At 40.0% G+C, this 22,829-nt stretch overlaps 1 protein-coding gene across 3 annotated transcripts in view; it reads right to left on the reverse strand.

The window, feature by feature from the left end:
* tenm2a (teneurin transmembrane protein 2a) overlaps positions 1-22,829 on the reverse strand; it is a 514,782-nt gene that overhangs the window by 28,462 nt on the left and 463,491 nt on the right. For all 3 annotated transcript variants that reach the window (XM_056769446.1, XM_056769445.1, XM_056769447.1), the window contains 6 exons: positions 8,879-9,084; positions 8,440-8,635; positions 7,135-7,236; positions 4,851-5,045; positions 2,485-2,685; positions 2,215-2,400 (listed from right to left, as the gene is read on the reverse strand). In XM_056769446.1, the coding sequence (XP_056625424.1) occupies positions 2,215-2,400; positions 2,485-2,685; positions 4,851-5,045; positions 7,135-7,236; positions 8,440-8,635; positions 8,879-9,084 (1,086 nt within the window). The remainder of the gene's footprint in view (positions 1-2,214; positions 2,401-2,484; positions 2,686-4,850; positions 5,046-7,134; positions 7,237-8,439; positions 8,636-8,878; positions 9,085-22,829) is intronic.

The following is a 22,829-nucleotide window of genomic DNA, read 5'->3' on the forward strand; positions in this document are numbered from 1 at the left end:
CCTTTCATCAGCTGCCGCTCCTTCACGAGGACTGTTCATTACCCAGCATCCCACACACCTGCCGTCGCCGTCAGAGGCGTGATCAAACGCGACTAAGTCTATTCTCAATCTGCTCACAGGATCACCTCAATAACCCCCCACACACACACGTCCTCATACCTGTTTGTGACATCATCATCTCCTACGCTTTCCTAAACAGCGATGCTGGGATGAGTGTGGCTGGGGATGACAGGGGGCAGACAGCATCTTTTTACTTTCGATGGTTATAGAATACGTTTGAATATACATTTATTATATTTGTGGATGGCTGGCCTGGCATTATTTCCTGTCAGCAAAGATGGCAGCATGCATGTCACATGACTTTAAGGGAGTTTGCGGTTGGCTCTACTCAGGTATGCTTTGGTGTGTTGGATGCATACATGTTGAAGTCTGTGTGCTTTCTGTTTTTCGAAAAAAAGTCAGCGTTCCTCTCGGGACAACCTCACTCGCATTTGATTCACCGTTGTTGGTCCATAGGTTTTGTAGGTCAGCGATAGATGCTCAGATTTTTTAAAAATGCTGGTTTTGTCAGAGCCGTTGAGAGAGAGAGTCGCGTCAACTCCGTTGACTCCAATTGGCCAGTTTTTTTCACAGCAATGGCTGTTCATGGAGCCTCTCAATAGTTCCCTGAAGTTAATAGTAACACATCGAGAGGTAAACTTTTAATACATTTAAAGACGTAAGTCATTTAAGGAATAAAATATAAAGAATTAAATAATAAAACTAAGAACTTCCTCTAACTATATTAAGGCTCCAAACAATATTTAATGCCCTTCGGCTCTGGTTTATGTGTTTGAAGTAATATCTGATGTTGACATCTATAATATCACAATACAAGCTCTTCCTATTTATTAGTTTAAAAAAAATCTAAATGAAAGCATTTCTTTCTTTTTTGTTCTGGCTTACTCTTAGAACTTGGCAGTGAGAAATTGCAAATAATGATCTTCATATGTAAGTCAATTTGGATGAAAGTGTTTTTTAAATGACTTAATGTAATACCACAACAACAGATCTCGAACTAGCTAAATATAGTCTGCACATAAATGTGCTTTTAATATAAACCAACAGGTGTATTTTTGAGGTGATTAACTAAGATCAGTTAGTGTAAATATGTAAATGTAGCTTAATGTAAATGTAGGGGCCGCAGTCATGCTCTTAAATTTACATCGTCTAATTGGACTCATGCATATTATCAGTTGAACTCTAAACCTTTCTGTATGTGATTCTATAAAGAGATTTTAATCTCAAAATATCTAATCTAATTTAAAATACACCCTATAATGATGGATCAGTACAGAAAAAATCACCTTAACCAAGGTTTGTCTATTCAGCAACTCTATAAGCATTCTGCTATAAGCCACAAATGATGCCAACCATAACCTAAACCTACAACCACTACCCAAAGACAACTGCAAAAAAATCTGTTTCGAGATCCTAACCCACACATGATTACCTCAAACCAACTCCCTCAGCAATGATAGTTGATAAAAAGTAGTTTGAAGACGTCCTGTGGTGAAAATAATGTGTTTGTGTTATTTATATGTTTGTTTGTTGTTTTTATTGTGCTTTACGATAAACAAATTCCAAGTCTATCATTTTAAACCATTGCTGAGTATTTTCTTAATAAAAAAGCAGTTTGACTGCTTCGGTTCACAATGCCACAAACCTTTAACCGATCACATCAATTTAACACATATGACCACATGGATCAGCAGTTTGAGGCATAATTATGGAAAGATGGTGCATAGATTTGGGATAAAATAATCACTGCTCTGCTGTGTCAGGTCTCAGTTTCACTTTTAGGTTTAGCAGCGCCTGGAAATGCCAAGTGCGATGAAGTGGAGGCGGGGCTAATTTGCATATTCTGGATCTGCATATACTTAATGAAACTGAGGTGTAGAGTTACATTCAAGGCACGACAAATTATTTTTACAATAAAAAAACATTTAAATGTTATTTTGATTGTCAACAGTTGAGTTTTAAGGGTTCAAATTATCGATTACAGGGGGACTTTAAGACATTCCTGGATTAGAAACACCCTCTCTTGGACACAATAGCATAACATTTATGAGAATATTAGAAGTAGATCAGGCACATTATCGATGCATTTGGTGTTATGGCAGATGTATGGGGAAGGAAGATCAGTGCCTGGATCAAGATTGGATGTTTGCCTACCCATGGTGCAGTGTTCTCCGTTCCAGCCCTGCTCGCACTCGCACTTTCCATCCTTACAGGTGCCGTGCTTCACGCAGAGTGGGTTACACACGCGCAGATCACACGCTGCCCCCGTCCATCCCTCCTCACAACGGCACGAACCGCCCATGCACACGCCATGCGTCCCACAGTCGACCGAGCAAACCTCTGAAAGAGAGAGCAAGCACATGTTAAAAAGATTTATACAATATTTTATGTATTCCAGTGATTCAGTTTAATGTGTAGACTGACCAACAGAACAGTCAGGGCCCATCCAGTTGGGGTCGCAGCTACATAGGCCTGTGTCAGGGATAAAAGCCCCATGACCGTGGCACTGATCCGGGCACTGAGCTCTGGGCAGCTCACAATTGGGTCCGCCCCAGCCCGGCTTACAGTGGCACTCTCCATTCACACAGATCCCGTTATTGGAGCAGGTCGGATCCAGGCAGTCAACTGTAAACAAGAAGTCATGTTTGATGGATTTTTTTGTTACGAATATTAATAATAAAGACACATATTTGCGCACATAGCTAGGAATGTATTGCAAGTAGTCTTTGAGATGTAACAGCTTAAAAAGATACCCAGATTCATACTGTTACTGTGTGCAGAAGGATTAAAAAAGCCAAGCACATACTATCTTTCATCTGCACATAACAAATCAATATCCCACTTGGTGGTGTGAGAATGGCAGCTCCCTGTCTAGAGCCTTTCACACTCACCTCTCAACCACCCACCCCCCTCATTTTCTCAGCATCTCTCTCTGCCTCCCCTTTCCACCGGTCCTCTTTTTGACTTTGACCCGTATGTTCCGGGACGCTTCGAAAAAATTGATATTGACCGCCGTGCGAAGGAGAGATCTGGCCCGGGAAAGCGCGAGAAAGCCATTTGACAAATTACTCGGCCCTGAGGCGGCCCGCCTGACACCCCACTCTCAGTCACCCTCGGCCAGAACCGTCGGAACCCTTCCCAGCACGCGCATAAAGTCATTCGCGTCAACTTCTGTTTATGCTGCAGAAACGGCACGTCACGGATATCGATTTTTGTGTCACCGGCACTTCAGGTAAATTGTTAGAGTGACTCTGCTGTGATGAATATCTGATTTGACAAATCGTAGAACGGCAGGAAAAAATGAAAAAAGCAGAAGTGCTGACCTTGTGTTCTGAGATGGCTTGACTCATGCCTGATTAAAATGATCTTTCTCTTTTAACACACACACACACACACATGTTTTGTGTCATGGAGGGTCTCTCTATTGACTCCCAGGGCTGAAGCTATATGGGGTGGAAGGTGTGGATGTTTATTGTGGCCCGCAGGACCATTGGCGCCTCAAAATGTGTATTTTATGTTATGACTGTGTGTAAAAAACAGCATCAATAAAATTCTCAACAACACAAAGTCAACATATTTTTTTTGTTATTAGTTTTGGGTGAACTGTTTCAAAATATCTATATGAACTTTATTATTGACTAGATTGCAAATTTAAGATTAGACAAAATTAATATGCAAAGAGTTTGTTGTTTTATTTGTTTGTTTGTTTAGCTGTCACTGCAGCTTATTCTTTTATCTCTGCCAATTTCTCTTGTCTTTCTAAAACACTTCTTTCCTTCAACTTATTTCTATGTTTGTACGCTTTTTCTCTCTTTGTGTTCTCTTTGCCTTCAGCGTTTGTCTTCTGTCTTTATTCTTTTTTTGTCTCCTCCCTTTGCATCTTCAGACACCTGGGATTCTTCTGGGTTTCTCCCATCTCCCTCACCGTCAGTCACTTTCCTAAAAGCTGCTGAACTTTACAGAGCACAGAAAATGAATCAAGACTGAAGCCATTGTTCTCAACACCTGAATCAATATATTTTCCGGCCTTTCCTCTTATCTGGGAGGTGTTTTTGTGGAAGGCTGTTAAGTCCAACAAGAGAATGGGGAGACAGTCTGTATGAAAGACTTGTTCAGCTTCACTAATGCTCCCTTACGGATCTTTTAAGTGATACAGAGTTGATGTAAAAACACTGGCGAGGTGTTTAACATTGAATTCTGAAGTTTGCGCGCAAGCAAGTCATTTCCAGATAAAAAGTCCTGAGAATTTAATTATAGAAAGCATTTCACGTTTTGTAAGCACAATTATTAATGCTTAAACAAGCGGATTACAATCCATTTAATTATGCTCCAGCAAATTTTGACGTTTATATTACTGCAATAGAATTTGCACATAACAAACAGATTTTTTTTGCACACAGATTATTTTCACAAATGAAGTCGTAAACATTTACTGTATATTGTTTATTAGTCCTTTTATCAAATTATATTAATCTTATTTGTACTGGGTTTATTATTTATTTTTATTTGTACAGACCACGCACACATACACAACCAAACAATGTGTGATCATCTGATCATGTATATAACAGTCACAAACCACCCTGCCAGGGTAACTCCCATTCCTATCAAATGCAGGCCAAAGTAAAGACTTGCACTGCATCCCAAAAATCAACAGTCTTAATATGTGTTTGTTTGTGTTTTTACAGTAAATAGCCCCAGGGACAAAATATAGCAATTACAACCACAAAGGGTATTATTAAAACATCAAAAATGTCTACACAAAGCTGCACTGTCTCACACACACTCACCCTCAGCGCAGCTCTCTCCTTTGTAGCCCAGGGAGCAGACACACGTGCCCTCTGTGCACGTGCCATGACCACCACACTGCGGGTCGATACACTGGCTGACGGGAACATCACATTCTGGACCTTTCCATCCACTATAGCAGATACACGATCCCTTATCATACTGACCGTTTCCACTGCAGAGCACCGGACACGCCGCTTCGGAGGAAACAGAGAGAATGTGATGAGCTGCTTACATTTGCATGTGACGCATACGAAATGGCATTAAAAGACCTTTAAGATTATATTCGACCACTCTTAGCCCTTATGTATGCTATGCATGGGTCCCTTTAATGTATACAGAATCTAACCCACAGGGTCAGCACTAGCGGACAGCTGTGATAGGTTGGAGAAAACTGTAATAGAAGAAAATGTAATTTAACGCTGAGGTAACGAAACTATTAATCATTAAGCTTCCCAGGTGAACAATGGGAGATATTGGTTTGTATGAGATGTCATTCATCATCCTTAGGCCTCTGAAATAGGGAGAAAAAGTAAGAGAGAGAGAGAGAAAGAGAGACTGCCAGTAATACACAATTTTCTATCTGAACTAAACCGCACCTTGATGAGACATAAAATGCACCTGACTGATCGTTTCTGATTTCTATATCTTTTCTACAATATCTAATAAAAAAATATGCTTAGATAAATTAAACTTGGCTGTGTACACTGTAGTAGGCTTTGTGAGGCATGTTTTTATTGCTCTTATGCTTTTTGTTGTTCTAATGTTTGACCCAATTGCTTCCATTGTTTACCCAACTTGTAAGTCGCTTTGGATAGAAGCGTCTGCTAAATGACTAAATGTAAATGTAAAGTGTGAACAAATTCATGGAGTAATAATAAGATTATATCAAAACATGTTTTCATTCAAACAGAAGATGTTTGTAAAAGGTTGCAAATGTTTTCATCAGTTTGTCCCTGAATGTATAGCTAGGTCGCACACACACACTGGTCCGCCGGGTATCTGGACTCTTGGGCTATAAGAGCCGCTGGGACTGTTAGATTAACACATCTTTGATGTGTTCAGCTCTCAGAATCCCACCGCTGCCGCCACACTGGGAACAATTCAGTGCTGTTTCCCCTTAGCTCTCCTCTCTCTATCTATGTGTTCTTACCCTCATGTCTTTGGACCTGTCTGTACTCTTAAGCTTTCTGTGAGTTTGTAGCACCATATTTCCTGTTTGTCTAAATAATAAAATATCCTGTAGTTACATATCCACAGTAGCTTCTATTTATGGGTACATAGGTATTACAAATATTGTAGTTTGTTCACGCTAACTTTCTCCCAAAAGGTTGTTGTTTAGAATAGTAGGTCATACATACCATAACTGTATAGTTTAAGGCACCTTTAATGATTTGGTACACTGTAATCTGAAGCATTACTGATGTTTAGGAGAAGAGCGTCACCCTCGTGTGTCAATGTGTCTGGAGCTCATTTGCAATCCACTCGTCCATGCCCACCCTAGTTAAAATATTCCTTTAGATTTTTCTACTATTAATATGTGACCCTGGACCACAAAACCAGTCATATGTAGCACGGGTATATGCGGTGCAATAGCCAACAGTATATTGTGTTGGTCAAAATGATTGAATTTTCTGTTATGCCAAGAATCATTAGGAGATTAAATAAAGATCAAGTTGCATGAAGATATTTTTTAATTTCCTACCGTAAATACATCAAAACTTTGTTGATGCAGCAAAATCGGGAACAAAACTGTCCGGAAACACGTCTACTAACTTGCTGCTGCCCTCTCTTTGGGAATAACCCTATCAAGTTTGCTATTTATGTAAAGCTTAAAACTTCTGCTTTCAGCTTTTTCTACTCTTCACAATGTCATTACAGCGGTAAGCCGATAGATGTGTTAAAACGGCCAGATATTGTCCTATCCTAACAAACCATACATCAATGGAAAGCTTATTTATTCAGCTTTCAAATGATCTATAAGTCTCAATTTCGACAAATTGACCATCATGACTGGTTTTGTTGTCCAGTGTGACATATTGTATGGATTTTTTTCCCTCCTTAAAAAAACCTAACCCAGTCTACCCAGGTTAACTGGTTTACACGGGTCTAGCTCCCTTCTGGGTCGAGGCAACTAAGAAGTCAAAGAAACCCCTCCTAAACCAGCAAACAGACCAGCCAGACGAGACCAGTTTAGTCTAGTTTAAGTTGTTTTCCAGCAGTGAAGCTCTCTTTCTCTCTCTCGCTGTATAACAGAGAGTGGGGTGTAATTGGAGTGTCTCGTACCTTTCGAGCAGTCCATTCCATGGAAACCAGGGAAACAGTGACACACTCCTGACACACACTCTCCGTTACCATGACAGTTTCGGGGACACTCCTGCACAGAGTCTGTGAAAGAAACGAAACATTTCTAAAAAAGGCCTCTTTGATGGTAATGACAGCTATAACAACCACAGCAAGCGTCAGAGAACCAAACTCTCATGTTATCTTCTCCTCCGCTGTTGCCTTCCTCCCTCACCCTCTCTCGCTGTCTCTCAGTTTCTCTGTGGGAAGCCTGCAGGCTCTGGTCATTATTGATACAACCAATTCAAACAGCGTCACACGTCATTTCATTAGCCATGAGTATTATCACGGCAGTAAAACTAGGCCATATCACAGTAGATTAGCACAAGGTTAATTGGCGAGCCACCACCTATTCCTAGAATTCATGCATGTGATATTCATAGAACAAAGCCAAAAGGTGCTTCATTCATTTCAAGAGAATAATCATATGATTTTAAATAATTCTGCATTAATAGATATCCTTCATTTCATTAATTCATTCGTGGTGACTGGTAAAAAGAGTATATATATTCTTTTCAATCAAAACAGATTAACCCATTTTTTCTTTTTCTTTATGAACTAATGAACCGAGAACTCCTGTATGCAATATTTGAATGTGCAATCGTAAATCTGTGTAAATATATTTATTTTGGATTGTAAAAATAGCTTTGGATAGGACATTGAGCTTTAAGATACTTTATGAGTGTCTCAAACCACAATGTTCTCCCTAGTATACAGTTACTGTACGATCTTCTGTATTCCTATATGTTATGCATCTGAATTTATAGCCTTGCGTTCAGTATAAAAATGCGCTTCAATAATATAGCAAGTGTGTATGAAAGCAAAAACGAAAAAAAATTCTGACAGCATTTATTCACCCTGCATATTCCTCTTTCTTATGTAAAACACAAAAGTAGATATTTCAAGAAATGACGCTGTGGTTTGTGTCCATACAATAGAAGTCAATGGGGGCTTAAGCGTCCTTCAAAATATATACAGTAAGTATTTCCTAAATATGTATACATGTGTATGTATGTAATTAATATGCACAGTACATAGACATACTGTATATGTTGTTATCACAAACTTTTATTCTGGATGCGATTAATCGCAATTCATCTTTTGATAGCCCTATTTTTTTGTATCATGCCGATTAAATAAAGTCATACGGGTTTGGAATGACGTGAGGGTGAGTAAATGAGAAAAACATTTTTTGGGTGACCTTTCCCTTTTAGTAGGGAATAAGCAGTGTGAATCCGAGTAACTGACCCAGTACAGCTGTGCTAAAAGAGACCGATTCCTTCTCCTTGCCGTCGTTGTAAAAAGCCAGATGCCATGTGCCAGGGTCCAGATACTGTACAAATATCGCCTCATTCAGAACCACGGTCTGAATACTGCGCCTCTCACGGGGAGACTCCACTACACTCCATTTCTCCTTTCCATCCAGACGCTCCATATAGTCATACTTCAGAAAGAGATACATAGAAAGAGAAGAAAAATGGTTTACAGGCATTTCAAGTGGTTTGACAGTGTTCATATATATCAAACACACAGATACTTTGAAGCTCTAAAAATGATTTTATCGAACACCTGCTGACTTCTAAAATGTTTTTGCAATGACTGATTGATCCGCGCTTGTGATGAAAGATGATTTTTCCAAAAGAACATCACAGAGCGGGCTCTTTCGAAATGGGGCGGGCGCACACACCTGTGCATGGGACGGAGGCAGTCCCTTGCGGATGTATACCCCAAACAGGGCATCCTTGCCCAAGGAGATGTTGAACTTGAGAAACTGAGGCTGGTTGAGATGCAGCAGAGACCTCCAAAACACCCCCGGTGGCACCTCCTGGGTCACACGTCTGCCCACCTCCAAACTTCCCGTATCTATGCTGCTGTTACGAGCTGCCCAGGGCCCTGAGAAAGAGAGGAAAGCATGAGACCAAAATCAATCTCTCACCTCCGCTGTGTTGCAACTGGCCCTTGTTTATAGATTCAGAAGTAGTCGCTTTGAAAATAGAAAACAAAAGGAGGCAGTGCAAATATGCTTTCTCTCCGGGTGACACTTATCATAGCCTGCCATCTGATGAAGGCTGAAAAACACAAATGTTGTTTCCTTTTGCCCATAACCTCACCGTATCCATCCAGCGTGAAGAAAGCTGGGAGCGTATCACGGCAGACAGGAGAGAGCCGGAGAGAGAGAGAATAAGGTTTTCTTTGTTGAATATCTGAGTGTGCTTTTTACAATGAGGCCGGCGAAAGAACTAAAGAATACGTTACAAAGATGAAAAGTTAATGGTGGTTTGTTCAGAGTCAGGGTGGAACAAGCTGAGCTCTGCAGGAACACGTGTTTTAAATGTTTAAATGTCTGTGAGGCCTTATACGCCACCTCTTTGGTATTAAAGTTTTTCTAGGGAGACTTACAATGTAATCAGATGTTTGATAAAAACATTCAATAGAATTTTATTTAATGCACTGGGAACTGAATAGATCATAAAAAGGTCTGAGAAAGTTTTGATACTTCGGGAAAGGTTCTATAAGTGGAATTGGTCATGTTACCAAAAAGTTGAGAAATACCACGTTTTAATGACAGATTAGAAAGACAAACAATTACTTTTTGTATCATGCATGACAAGACAAAACACAATCAGGGTCAATAGGACTACAATAGTAAACATGGTGAATACTGATTTTATGTTGACACCAAAAATGATGATTCAGATAGACTGACTTTTTATTTATACAGTTCTTTAGAAAACGATTTATAAGCTTGTGCTTTAGAAACCCCAGAAACCAATATGCTATCTAAAAAAACATGTATCTTTAAGTGGACGCAATGTTCATTCAAATGAAATCACACTGTGAGGAATAGATGTTCAGGCCTTTAAATAAGACACTGTCATATTTTTAAAATGCATCTTTTATGTCCACTTGAATTATTCTGAAAAGATTTGTTTTCAATGTTTCATCAACTGGACCATCCACAGCAGGATATACAACAGTACAAACTGAAAGGACCGTCTGTCTAATGCCGGGTTCTTTTCACACCGACGTTGGGTCAAAAGGGAACGAACCCAACAGTTGGGTCAAATGAACCCAGAAAATTATTATTTGACCCAACAATAGGTTAAAACAGACCAACATTTTTGGTTAAAACAACAAAGCATGTGGCAATTAAATTTTTGGCCTTTTTGATGCATGCTGGGTTAAAAAATAACAAAACATTTGGGAGTATACACCCAACAGTCATGTTTTCATTGACATCAAACTTAATGTAGCATCTACTGATGTAACATTAGGACCATTGAAATCTTAAGAAAGTTAATTTTAATAGTTTGGAAAACCTGTTGATTTTATACTTTCCCCACTGCTCTCTCTCTCTCTCTCTCTCCTGTTTATGGTCTCTCAAACTAAAGGACAAAATCTCTTCTATTGTGAGATTTCGTGTATTCTCCACCCTCGGGCTCCGGCTCATACCGCATGTCAACACCACCATCCTGTTTACCAACATAATCGCACAAGCTGTTATCCACTTTTCATTTAACTGAAGATCCATGGTTCCTCTCCTTCTCACTCTATCCCTCCCTTCTTTTAAAATTCTCCCTATCTCTTACTTATAGCTGGCGGCGACGGCCCGGTGTAAATGGAGGTGGCGAGCAACAGATTCACATACACACACACACGTGAACACACAGCTCCATATAATCAGGTCAGATCTACACTGGAGACCGCAGCCGATGGAGAAAACCTGTGAAAAATGGTGAGGCTATAAAGAACAATGAAAACACAATCAGGACAGAGCAGCAGCAACAGGAGATGAAATAGCTACTCTCATTAATACAAAACAGTCAGGCCAAGAAGAAGAGAAACTACGGATGGAAAATAGCAAGCGGAGGAGGGCGGATAAGAATTTCCTAAGGGAGCGAGCGATCAGACTTGTGCTGAAGCAACAGTTCGGCTTCATTTCGCGTGGGGAAACAGAATGTGGAGATAGAGGGCACATGAATTTGAGTGTCTAACCACAGCATCAAGTACCAAAACAGAATCCGACTGAGCCAATCATAAGCTAACGCGAGCTGCCCGCCGAATCATTTCACAGATCAGACCAACAAATCACACCACAAAAGCTCAGATAAGAGCGTCTCAACACAATGGCGAACAATAACAACAGATAGACACAAAGACTCCGTAAAAGATGACGGGAAAGAATAAAATAACCAGACAAGGCAACAACACGACTCTTATTATGTGTATTTATGCCTGATAGCCTTATTGTGGCATGTCAGCATATGATTAATGAAATCTCACAGTTATTTAGAATAAATTATGTGTTTATATGAGAAAGAGAGAGAGCAGATGCCTCATTTGTAAAACGTGTGTACGCACAGATGTGATCGTAAAGCATGCATACGCAAAAAACATATTTATCAATACGGTCTTTGACGTGGAAAACTCTTTGTACCTTTCCGGCCGCATGTTTAGGATTTGGACGTTGACAGGTGCTCTCTCATATATCAGTGACATCATTCAAACATCATTAAAAGACGGAAATCTGAAACGGTTCAGCTGCGCGCAATTCCACGATCACTTGCGATTTATAGATTTCACATCTGTTTGAGTGGCATACACATTTTCGCTGTGTGTACATTCGTTCTATGAATCACACATACGCACTTTAAGAAATTATCGTAAAATCAAATGTATGACGGTTTCTACGCAACATTTTATAAATGAGGCCTCAAGTGTAGCTGGAAGGAAAGCTGACATGACCATGCTGAGGGTTTGAGATTGGAGCACTTGAGCTGAAGAGCATTTTCAAAACCCACGATCTTTCCCTAGTACTGACGCACCCACAAACGCAGAAAACTATCACTCCATATAATCTACATGTAATCACAGAGGAAGACATTCCTACACAGCACTGAGCGGGAAATGGGGAAAACAGACAGGATTTGTTTGTAGGCCACTTCCTGCGAATACGTAAGTGTGCGAGAGATGGTTGAACGGACAAAGGATTGTATGTGAATCTGAGAATGTGTGCTTGCAATGTTCAAGAGTTTGATTTGATCCTCACTGGTGTGTCTGGAGACATCGGTGTTATCAGTGGGTTATGAGGAGGTGCTAATTCTGTGAGATTAGATTTGTGCAGAGATTGAACTGCAAGGATCTCCTCAGAATATATTACAATCACTCGTGCCGTTTCTGGGGTATGCACGAAATACCCAAATGTGCAGTATAGCAGCTCAAGTACCCATTCATCAACACCAAACCAGATATATAGCATTTGCTCTTTTAATGCTCCTATGTTGCTGCTGAAATCTACATCTCTCTGATGTTGAGCTTTATGTGTATTTTGCTTCAAAGGGAGTAGATTCCAGTGGGAAACTGGCTAGTTCAACCCCCAGTATAAAATGATTAAAGGCAACATACGTAGAATTATTAACTAACTGTCAGGCGTTCAATTTTTTTGGTGACACGTGCTAAGATCCCCAATTCTATTTGATATATACAGCTAAGAGCCGCTATCTTCGCAGCGTGAGAAGTTATCTGATTTGTGCGAGTCACTCCATCGGTGATATGATCTGTGTGATCCATTTTAATTCTACCGAGAATTGCGTGCTTTAATGTGTTACGGAGGAAGTCTAACATCTAATACAGACCCACAATCTAAACAAAAAAGGAAAAAAATGATCAACACTACTAGAATTTAATAAAGTTTCACGTACACATGACAGCGTTATCAAAATGGTCTGCATTTACACGGTTACAGGAAACAGATATAAAGTGATTTTTAATACCATTGAGACGACGTAGATGTGTGATTACTGTCTGGCGAATGTAAAAAGTGCATCACCGCTGGTCTTATTGGTGCAGAAAATACACATTTTGCTCAGGAAACGTTAATATATAGACGAGCAGCGAGAGCTCACAGTACGGGAAGCCGGCATATGGTTTTGGCTATACGCATGCGTGTGACGTCATCGTTTTCTGGAACTTCCCTCTGGCATTTTACATGGAAAGGAAAACGGCGGCGTTATCAAAAAGTTGCACGTTGAGACCCGTTTTCAAATGTTTGCGCTTTCAGTCCCCCAAAATGCAGTTTCCGTCTAAACGAACAGCTAAAACGCATTCAAAGTTTTTTGTTTTCAATTAAAAACTGCATTGTATAACAGGTGCACCAAATAAAGTCAACGTGGCATCAATGCCACATAATAAACGTTTATAATAATGGTTTTATATAATTTTTATGCTATTTATAAAAAATAGTCACCTTCCCAACTCCACCAATGCACAATGACTTGCTTCTCTACCTAATCACAATGTAACTTGGTTTCTTATGACTTGTCAGACAGCTGCAGAAATGAAGCCCAGAGAATAATGTCCCTTGTCGGTCATGAAAACAGTCAAAGAGTGTGTGGGCATAAATGTGCTGCGTGAAGGGACCTCGGTGCCCGACCAAGAAGCAAATTACTAAACACAAATCAAAATGAGTACAAGCTTGAAACAAATTGATATACGGCGCAGTGGAGGTTTCAGCACAACCTCTGCGTGTGTTATGCTGTCACAATCCCCACGACCTCATTAAAAAGACGACTGCAGCGTGCTGTGAGGCTGTGCTGCTCACCTCTGCCTCCAGAGGGCGCTGTTGCTACGTCACTGTTGCTGGGCAGCCCGGCTCCCAAGCCGTTGTTGAGCAAGGGACCAACCACTGGTTTCAGCTGCCAGTTTAGCCCCAACAGATTCATGGCTGAGAGAGAAAGAAAGACAGAAAAGAAAAGAAAGAAGAGAAGTGTAAACAGTGCAGACATATGGGAGAAGAAAGGTAGACAGGAAAGGAAAAAAAGGTTTGAGATGCAAATGCAGCTTTGCTTTATTGTGAGGGACTACGGCATTCACGAGGAGAGCACAACGATTTAAATTGAAACAAAATGCTAAAACCAAAACGATATTGATCTGGTAAACCCAGTAGAGACAAGAAGAGGCATTAAGATGAAGTGGTTTATTTTGTCTCTAAAAATGCAGGCAGTCGAGTCATTTTTATTGATTGCATGACTGATTGATGTTGACTGACTGACAGGCCATCTGTCACTCATAAGAAATGTATCTGATCTTCAGGCTGATATACGTCATAAAAGCATGTGTGTGTTTAGTACAAATATATATCAACTGTTGAAAAGCTGTTTCTTAGGGCTGATTCACACTGATCCAACAAACACCAAGAAACACCAACACATGACAACATATAACAACATTATAAAAGTTAAAATTATAATAATAAAGTAAACTTTTAAAGAGTATGATGAACACTACTCCAAAGATCAAGAACATATTGTGAATAACAGGTTGAATGGGAAGCAGGACTGTCCTGTATGTTGCTAAAACTGTGTGACAGTTACGGTAGAATGAAAATTGTTAATAGGTCTAACACTAACAACTAAATGTAAAAATGCTCAACATCTTTGCCTTAGAAGACAGAAATAAAGTATATTTTTCAGTGCATAAATAATATTATTAAAATTGGAGTGTATCAGGAACTATAACAGCTGAAGAGTGCACACATGTTGTCACTAGGGATGTAACAATACCAAAATCTCACTGTATGATAACGTCCACGGTGCGATATTTATAGTAATATTTAAAATAACAAATGATGACTTGGAAACGTGCCGTAAGCATCCTCTTTTCTCTATCCTCTAATCATAACTGTTGCATAGAGGTATGAGTTCTAGTATAAGATGGGTCAAATGACCTAAAAATACCTTTTATAAATTATAATAATTTCACCAGTTGGACCTTGTCAAAGGTATCATCTATACATTTTTCTAACATTCTCTATGTTAGGCCCTGAAAGACCTATCATTTCACACAGTCATGTGACCATGATAATATTGAGACGTACACAATATTAATAATATTGTGACATCCCTAGCTCTCACTTAATTTAATATTTACAAATCAAACTCATAAGGTTTGTGATGTTTTTGATAATGTATAACATACTCTAATACTGTTTCATTTGATTACATTTTATATCTATATTGATGGGTTGTCATGATGTAAAGCCTTGCTTTTAAACCGAAACCAGCTGAGAACCTCATAATCTAATAATAATATTTAAAGATAAAATCCATTAAATGTTTAAGGCATTATACATTTGTTTTCTATAAATACAAAATTCACAGAAAGTGTTACAAAATGCACTCCTGCAGGCATTCAGGAATGAATTACAAATCTAATTGGTAATTCAACAAAATTACACAACTCGACTGTACTGTGTGTGCTTTATTCATACCGTTAATCACAAGAGCCGTAAAAAAAGTGATGTACAGCCAATAAAGAAATAAATCATTCGACGAGACCCACGTCTCCAGGATTTACTTGCCCAGGTTCGAAAAAAGTTAACAAACGCAGATTCAAGACCCACCAGAACTCACACAACATTTGCTCCTTTCATGTGCAGCTGGCGTGATTCGGCATCTGTCTGAGTGACAGCTGAAAAGCGAATGGATTTCTTTCCTCTTTGTTTTCTGGGCTGTTGTGCTTTCCCTGCCTGCGTAGCTTATTTTGGTTCGCTTGCTCAGAGGCCCGTGTGCGGTTTGTCAGCTGAATCTCTTCCCGACCCGGGTCCTTTCTGCTTCTGCCTGGAAACTTTTATCGGCAGGAGAAGAAAGGAGAGCGCTTAGTCTGCCTAACTCCAGAGGTGCCGCGGGAGGGAAGAAGCTCTGTGTAATGTCTCTGGCTGATTGCTGGATCTGCTTCTTTATCTCTCGCTCCTGTGTGTCTGCGTCGACTGTTCTTCGCAGTGGCAGTAGAGACGGGCTGATATTGTGTGAGATTGTGAGTCATCTGAGGCAGATGAGACCGCAGCGGTGCTGCTTCAGTAGTCAGAGCCACAGGAGGAGGCTGTAAGTGAATTAAGTTTATAGAGGAGTTGTGTTACTCTGTTGCATTTCTTCAGCTCCGGTGCTAATCTCTTCATCTATAGCGGGAATGTGCAGGTATGTACATATACACACGATAAGCAGTTTTTACACAAATACATGTAAGATACCTAAAAAAGTAGCATGTTTTTATGAATTTCGTGCCTGTGGCATGGTTTTATTTTTTGGTTTGTGGTCTTGTCCCACTTTATCTGTCTCACCCTCTCTCTCTCTCTCTCTCTCTCTCTCACTGTCTCTGCATCTTGTGGCCCTGATGCACAGGATGCTACTGTCTGTTAGTGTAAGTGACTCCGCCCCTCTCCTCACCTTCCCTCTGCTTGCCTATCACACCTAAATCTCATCCCAGAAAATCAATTTTCTCTTCTGTCAAATTCCATCTCCCCTCCGCCTGCGCACAGAAACGGTCTCTCTCTCTCTCTCTCTTTCCCTCTCTCAGTTAAAGGAAAGCGCTGACACTCTGCGAGTCTCTGCCGTCTCTGTCAGCTATTTTATTTGTTTCAGACGGTCTGGAGAAAACAATGTGAGAGCTTTTCTCTCCCCGTCTCCGTGTTTTTCAATCTGCTCCTTCACCTCGCTCTCTACTGTGTGTCATCTTGCTCAACCTCCTGCCCTTCGTGCTATCTCTTCATCTGCCTCTTTGTTCCGATGGTGCTCGCCGATAGAGACTAAATGCTTATTTTGCAATCGATGAAATGATTAGAAAACGAATCAGCGAATTACAATTAGTACAGACGAGACCCAGACAGATTAACTGCAGCTCAGACAATGTTTGCTCTCTTTGGATTTTTGCTTTCCATTACAAGTGTGTGTTTTGCATCAGAGATTTTTGGCTGGCTGGTTTTACTTGAGGACACAGATTTGAGCTCTAACCCAACAAAGGGTAAAAATATTTGTTTTGTATAAATGTAAAATGAATCATAAATGATTAAAACAAGCATGAATGTAAGTTTTATTATATTAGATTAATGTTTTATATTAACATATATTTGTGTAAATTGAATGTGTTAAAATGAATGTACTAAACTATTTTTTACCCTGCAGGCAACCCGTCTATTTAGTGAAAGAAAACATTTGCATTAAAACATTTTAGAGTTTAGGCACACAGCCTTTTGACGAACAAGAAAAGCATTTTCTCCACAATTTTAACAGCCGATAGGCTCATTTATTTTGCTGCCGTAGCTATTTGTGATAATACGCTCAGTTGCAGTGTATTACTGGATTTAGCACTGGATTTACCTGCTCTAACAGTAAAGTAATGTGACCTATTTTTGGCAGTGACCCACCAGACGAGATCCACTGGTGTAGTAGCGTGCAACAGTAGATGGCAATGTTGAGTTAAAACCCAATAGCATTAATGTTGGGTGTTCAACACGAAACAAAATGAGACAAGTCTAGAGAGGGTGAGAGAAAGAAAAGAGGGGAAGACGACGACTTGCTCGGCAGTCACTAGCGTTGGCACCCAAAATGAACGGTTGTTTTAGCATAGGATGTGATTTTCTTTTCTGCCTTCATGAACAAACTGTGTACCAGCATTGTGCACCACATCAAGCTGCTGCGTGTGTGCAGATTAGGCAATTCCAGAACAAAGGTGCCTGCTAACAGCATTAAACACACACACCTAGCACATGCACGCGCACATTCTTCTTTTGATGAATCTTCACAGAAGGGCTCACGTGAAAATGTGGATGATTAAAAATGCATAAATCAATGCATAATAGGTACGTGTTGATATATAATTCAAATGTGCAAACTGATGGAAACTGTCTCCTGCTTGTGAACACATTTAAAGCGTGAGCAGTTTTTTTTGCTGTAAAATATTTTTTCCCTATTCTGCATTACAAGCAAAGACAACTATAGAAGCCAATCGTAAATTCATTTTGCAAGAAAGTGTAAAGGCCATTCAAACCAAGAAAGATAACTATAACTATTGAGCACCCACAACAAAGGACAATAATGTTGTGTTTATTAAGCTCGCTGCACTTTCATATTTTAAATGTCTGAGACTTTTTAAAATTGAATAGATTATGAGTGATCAGATAAAATCTAACTCTAAAATGCTCAACAATATTACATTTACATTTACATTTAGGCATTTGGCAGACGCTTTTATCCAAAGCGACTTACATTGCTCTATCCTATACATTTATACATAGGTATTTGTAATCCCCTGGGATCGAACGCAATGCTCTTACCACTGAGCTACAGGAAAGCTGGTGTGTCCTGCAGCTATTCTGCCAAATATAAAACAATTAGGCTATTATAGTTACCTGTTACATGAATATGGTTTTGAAAAATGTTGTTAGACATTTTGAAGAATGTTGGTTACTGAACACTGGTGGTAACCGCTGACTTGCATTGGTTTTGTGTCCATACAACAGAAGTGAATGGGTACTGCCATTGCTCTGTTATAAAAGTCATATAGGTTTGAAATGACAAGAGGGAAGAGAAGTAGTGATGCACGGGTCGTCTCATAACCCGAGGGTCGGGTTGCGACGGGTCAATAAATACAAAATAAATAAAAAACATGTATGTTGCATGCAATTCCCTATTGCTTATATTAAATATCATTAAAAGAAAAGAAGCCCAAGCTGCTAAATCTAATGTTTGGGACCGGTTCTCAGAAATAGATGCAGCAGGAAACAACAACGTGAAGTGCAAGTTTCTATGGTTCATAAGCGTATGTTGTTGCCAGTTTACAGGGCGATGCAATCTAATGGCTGTTTCCAAGCGCTTTTAGGCTCAAATAAAGCCTGTTTTCATTAACAACACAATGCCAAGTATGTCTATTTAATGGTCGCGGGTGCGGGCGGGTTGTAAAAATAGATAAAGTGGTGCAGTACGGGCTGGGGAAAAAACCCAGAAAGTAAACGATGACAGAATTTTCATTTTTGGGTGAAATATCCCTTTAAACACTGAGTATATCAAAAGACTCCGGTGCGTTCACATCTAAACCAGATCGTATTGTTTGACCAACAGCAAATGGTAGAGAATTGTTGGGAAAACCAATATTTTTGCAAGTGCATTTGAAAAATCTCTAAACGTCTGTACGGATTCTTGTAGTTTACAAAGATGCTTCATAGATGAGGTATGGGGTAAACAGATGTTTCTTCTCATGTGTGTGTTGGCTTGTCTGTACCATGGTTGTACAGTGGCAGCTGTTGGAATGTTCCAGAATTCAAAATGCTTTACAGGCTCACATGCCAACAGTCCTGCCACAAGGTCACCTTGGACAGAGAAGAGAGGGATAAACAGAGCCAGCGGAAGTGAGGAACAGAGAGAAAGTGGACCGGGGAGCGATGAAAAGACAGGAGGAGAGAGAATCATGTGAGTCTGTGAGCGAGGTGGGAGAGAGACATGTGAAGACGGTCTTCTGAAATCCAGGTTTGAGGTTGTGCAAAGGTACGTGAGTGAATCCTGGAGGTAGCTCCTGGCAACATTTGTGTGTTTATTTGAGAGCATGAGTGAGAGACAGAGAAAAGGACACGGAGAGAGAGAATGAAAGACTGCATGTGCATATTGAGGTAGGGTTGGCAGAATGACCCTCTATGATTCGGCTGCACCTGTCATCACCGATTAGACCTCTGTGACCACACACATGTACACACCGTTATAAGCAGGTGGCAGGTTTCTCTCTGGTAGAGCAGACCCATATGCTTGTGTACTATACCGGTGTGGGCTGAGCTGTTTCTGGGCCGAGCGGGAAGTAAGTCACATGCGAGTGGACACCCAGGTCCAACCTCATTCCAACATACACCTATAAATAACAACCACCTCCGAGATCAGATATATGCTCACATGGACACTATTTTAGAACCTCTCATTTACAGTGAGTGGATAACGAATCTTTATATTTTCTTAAAGAGTACATAACATGAGATCATGAAAACAACATTTCACACAGTGTGTAATGTTGCCGTGTTTGAAGGTAAGCGGTCTGCCAAGTTGTTAATCCGAAGGTGAATGAATAACAAAGTTATTGGCTTGGAAAAAGGGAGTCGACTCTGAATCACACAAACGAGTCGTCCCTAGTCCGATTCGCAAAGCGCCGCGGATTAACGTCACTACATATAGTCCCCGACTACGTTTTGCTAGGACGGCCCGCGAAAACTTCACTCGTCACCCCCAAACACTGTGGCTCGTGAGCCTCATTCGCAGTAGACCAATCACAGCAGGCTAGACCATCTGACCATCGCATCAGACTAGGAGGGGATTAGATAGATGAATCACGGAAAGAGTCAGTCAAAAAGTAAGGTAAGAATTCGGGCTGGGCGATATATCGTACGATTCTTATGCTCTCAGTTTCTCAATTTTTAAGGTTAAATGCCGCCACATCCGAAAGCCAGAGGGCGCTCTTGTGCAGAAACTCTGTGCGGAAACCGAAGAAGAGCAATTAGTTCCAGGAAATGCCTGTGGTCACATTCTATCGCTGTTCTTCAAACGCTGTTCTTCTTTTCGGGAATTTTCATGATAATAAAGTTGATTTATAGTAATGATGATAGACGAGTGTTGCTTTTCAGAATCGATTTAGACATGTATAATAAGCCTGAATCGCGATATATATCGCCCAGCACTAGTAAGAATAACTGCCTATTATTATAAAATAATAGTGCTTTTACACCTTCTACATAAACTTGTCGTTGGACACTCCATAAACCAAAGTAGGACCTCAAAAATTCCAAGTTTTGTCCTCTTTAAACAAACAGCCACTGGTCTGGTGGCCCTGGTTTGAGATTAGATGAAATTCACACATTGGCTTGTTTAACAAGTTTTGTTAATGTGATATTTTTTGAGTTCTCTCTCTCTCTCTCTCTCAAAGAAACCCCACTTCAAGCAGTATGTGTGTGACACTCTTGGGTCACCTTACCTCTCAACACACTACAACACATGCAAAAAGCAGGACATGCAAACACTCCATCCACTCACACCTCCTCATTCAGCACATCACACAATTACACAGCCATAATTATAGCGCAAAGGAGACCTCATATTACTTAAAAGGTAATTTTCCCTTACCTTATTTTCGCGGTCTCCCTTGGCCTCCATAATAAACGCATATTAACTGTTCTAATTTACCACTAAATTAACTAGACTGACCTCAATAAGGATACTAATTGTAAGCGGTGACTATCCTGGATGGTGTTTGTAATTGGTTTACGAATCTCGCCACACAAAAAGGAAAAACTTGCAAGCTCCTTCCCACATCTGAAGCACTGACATGGTAGCTTAGCATCTTTGTTTTTTGCTCAAACTCTAAATCGGTCTCTCTTTTACCTTTTTATTTTTCTCAGTTCCCGACAGAATGAAACATTTATGTTTTTCTTCGTCTCATTTCACTTTATTTCATTTTAAGGTTACAAGTTTTATTTTGCACTGTTTGTTTCTTTCTCTCCGTTTTTGAGTTAAACAGGTTGTTTGTGCTTTTACCTTATGACTTTTATACGTTAAAAAACTCTGCTTTGATTGGACAACCTTCACACACCGCAGGGTTGTCATTTGCTCTGCTCCAAATCCTATTGATCTGCCTACGGAGGACCCCAGGCTCCCGACAACGCTTTCGACACACAGACTGCTCCAAAAGATTAATTAGTCATATTAATTATGCTGCCTTCTAAGACAACTCGTATTAGCCAAATTTCAAAGCAGCATCACATATGCACCCTTAGCAGAGCTGGCAATCCCAGAATGCACTGCAGTTGGCTCATTGAAAAAAATCTAAAGCGAAAGCTGATGTAATTCCTTCAGTAATAAAAGTAAAACTTATTTTAAAACTTATTTTCATCATTTACATCCGCTGGACAAAATGTAAAAAAGTAAATTGAAATGGCTGCATTGTTTTTACATTGTTGGCACTTAGTTTTGTAACAGAACGATTGTCATTCACGACACACGACTAGCCGCTAAACATGTGTTACATTGTGATAGTTAAAATATGTTTAGGCAGTACATCAAATTCTTGAATTTCTAAAGAGCGAGGGAAATATACAATCTATTATCATTATGTTATGAGATAAATGTGGTGCCCAGGGCCCAACCGCCTGCTTATATCAGGCTCACGGACATAGATGACATCCCTGCAGACCTCATTTCTACAATAATAGTTCAGTTGTGTGAGATCAGAAGGGTGTTTAAAAGTGTGTGTCTGTGTGAAATGGCCTGTTTGTGTGTTTATGGAGCTGGACATGGTGATGGTGCAGGGTAAAGTCACAACAAACGAGTACCCAGGTCAAAGGCCTTTGAAGTTCAACTACAAAGCACAAGGATACCCCCATAGGCATTGCGTAAGCGTGTGTATGTGTGGGCTTGCGCTTCATTAGAGTCTTGGTCTTTTTCCCTTGGGATAGGGGACGAGTTCAAACACACAGTTAATGAGTGAAGACACACTCACACACAAACTAACACACACAAACACACACAGTACCTCTAAAGCTCACTGCCTACACTACAATAGTTAGAGTAACAGGATGTTCGTCCCTCGTCCTTTTGTTGAGAATGCACAAAATCTTTCATACAGTAAAATATGCTGGACCACATTGCCACAAGATTTTAAAACTGGTCTAGAAGCATTTCCGGCTTAATTTCTTTTAAATCTTACGTATATAACAAAATATTCAAGACGTTTGTTTTAGATTTTAATTTATTAATAAATGTTCTGTTGGTTGTATTCTCTTTAAACGTTTGTGCAGTGTTAAAAAACAAAAACAGGAAGTTCTTCTAGACCAG

This window comes from Triplophysa dalaica, chromosome 16 (genome assembly GCF_015846415.1).
Source record: "Triplophysa dalaica isolate WHDGS20190420 chromosome 16, ASM1584641v1, whole genome shotgun sequence".
Taxonomy (NCBI): domain Eukaryota; kingdom Metazoa; phylum Chordata; class Actinopteri; order Cypriniformes; family Nemacheilidae; genus Triplophysa; species Triplophysa dalaica.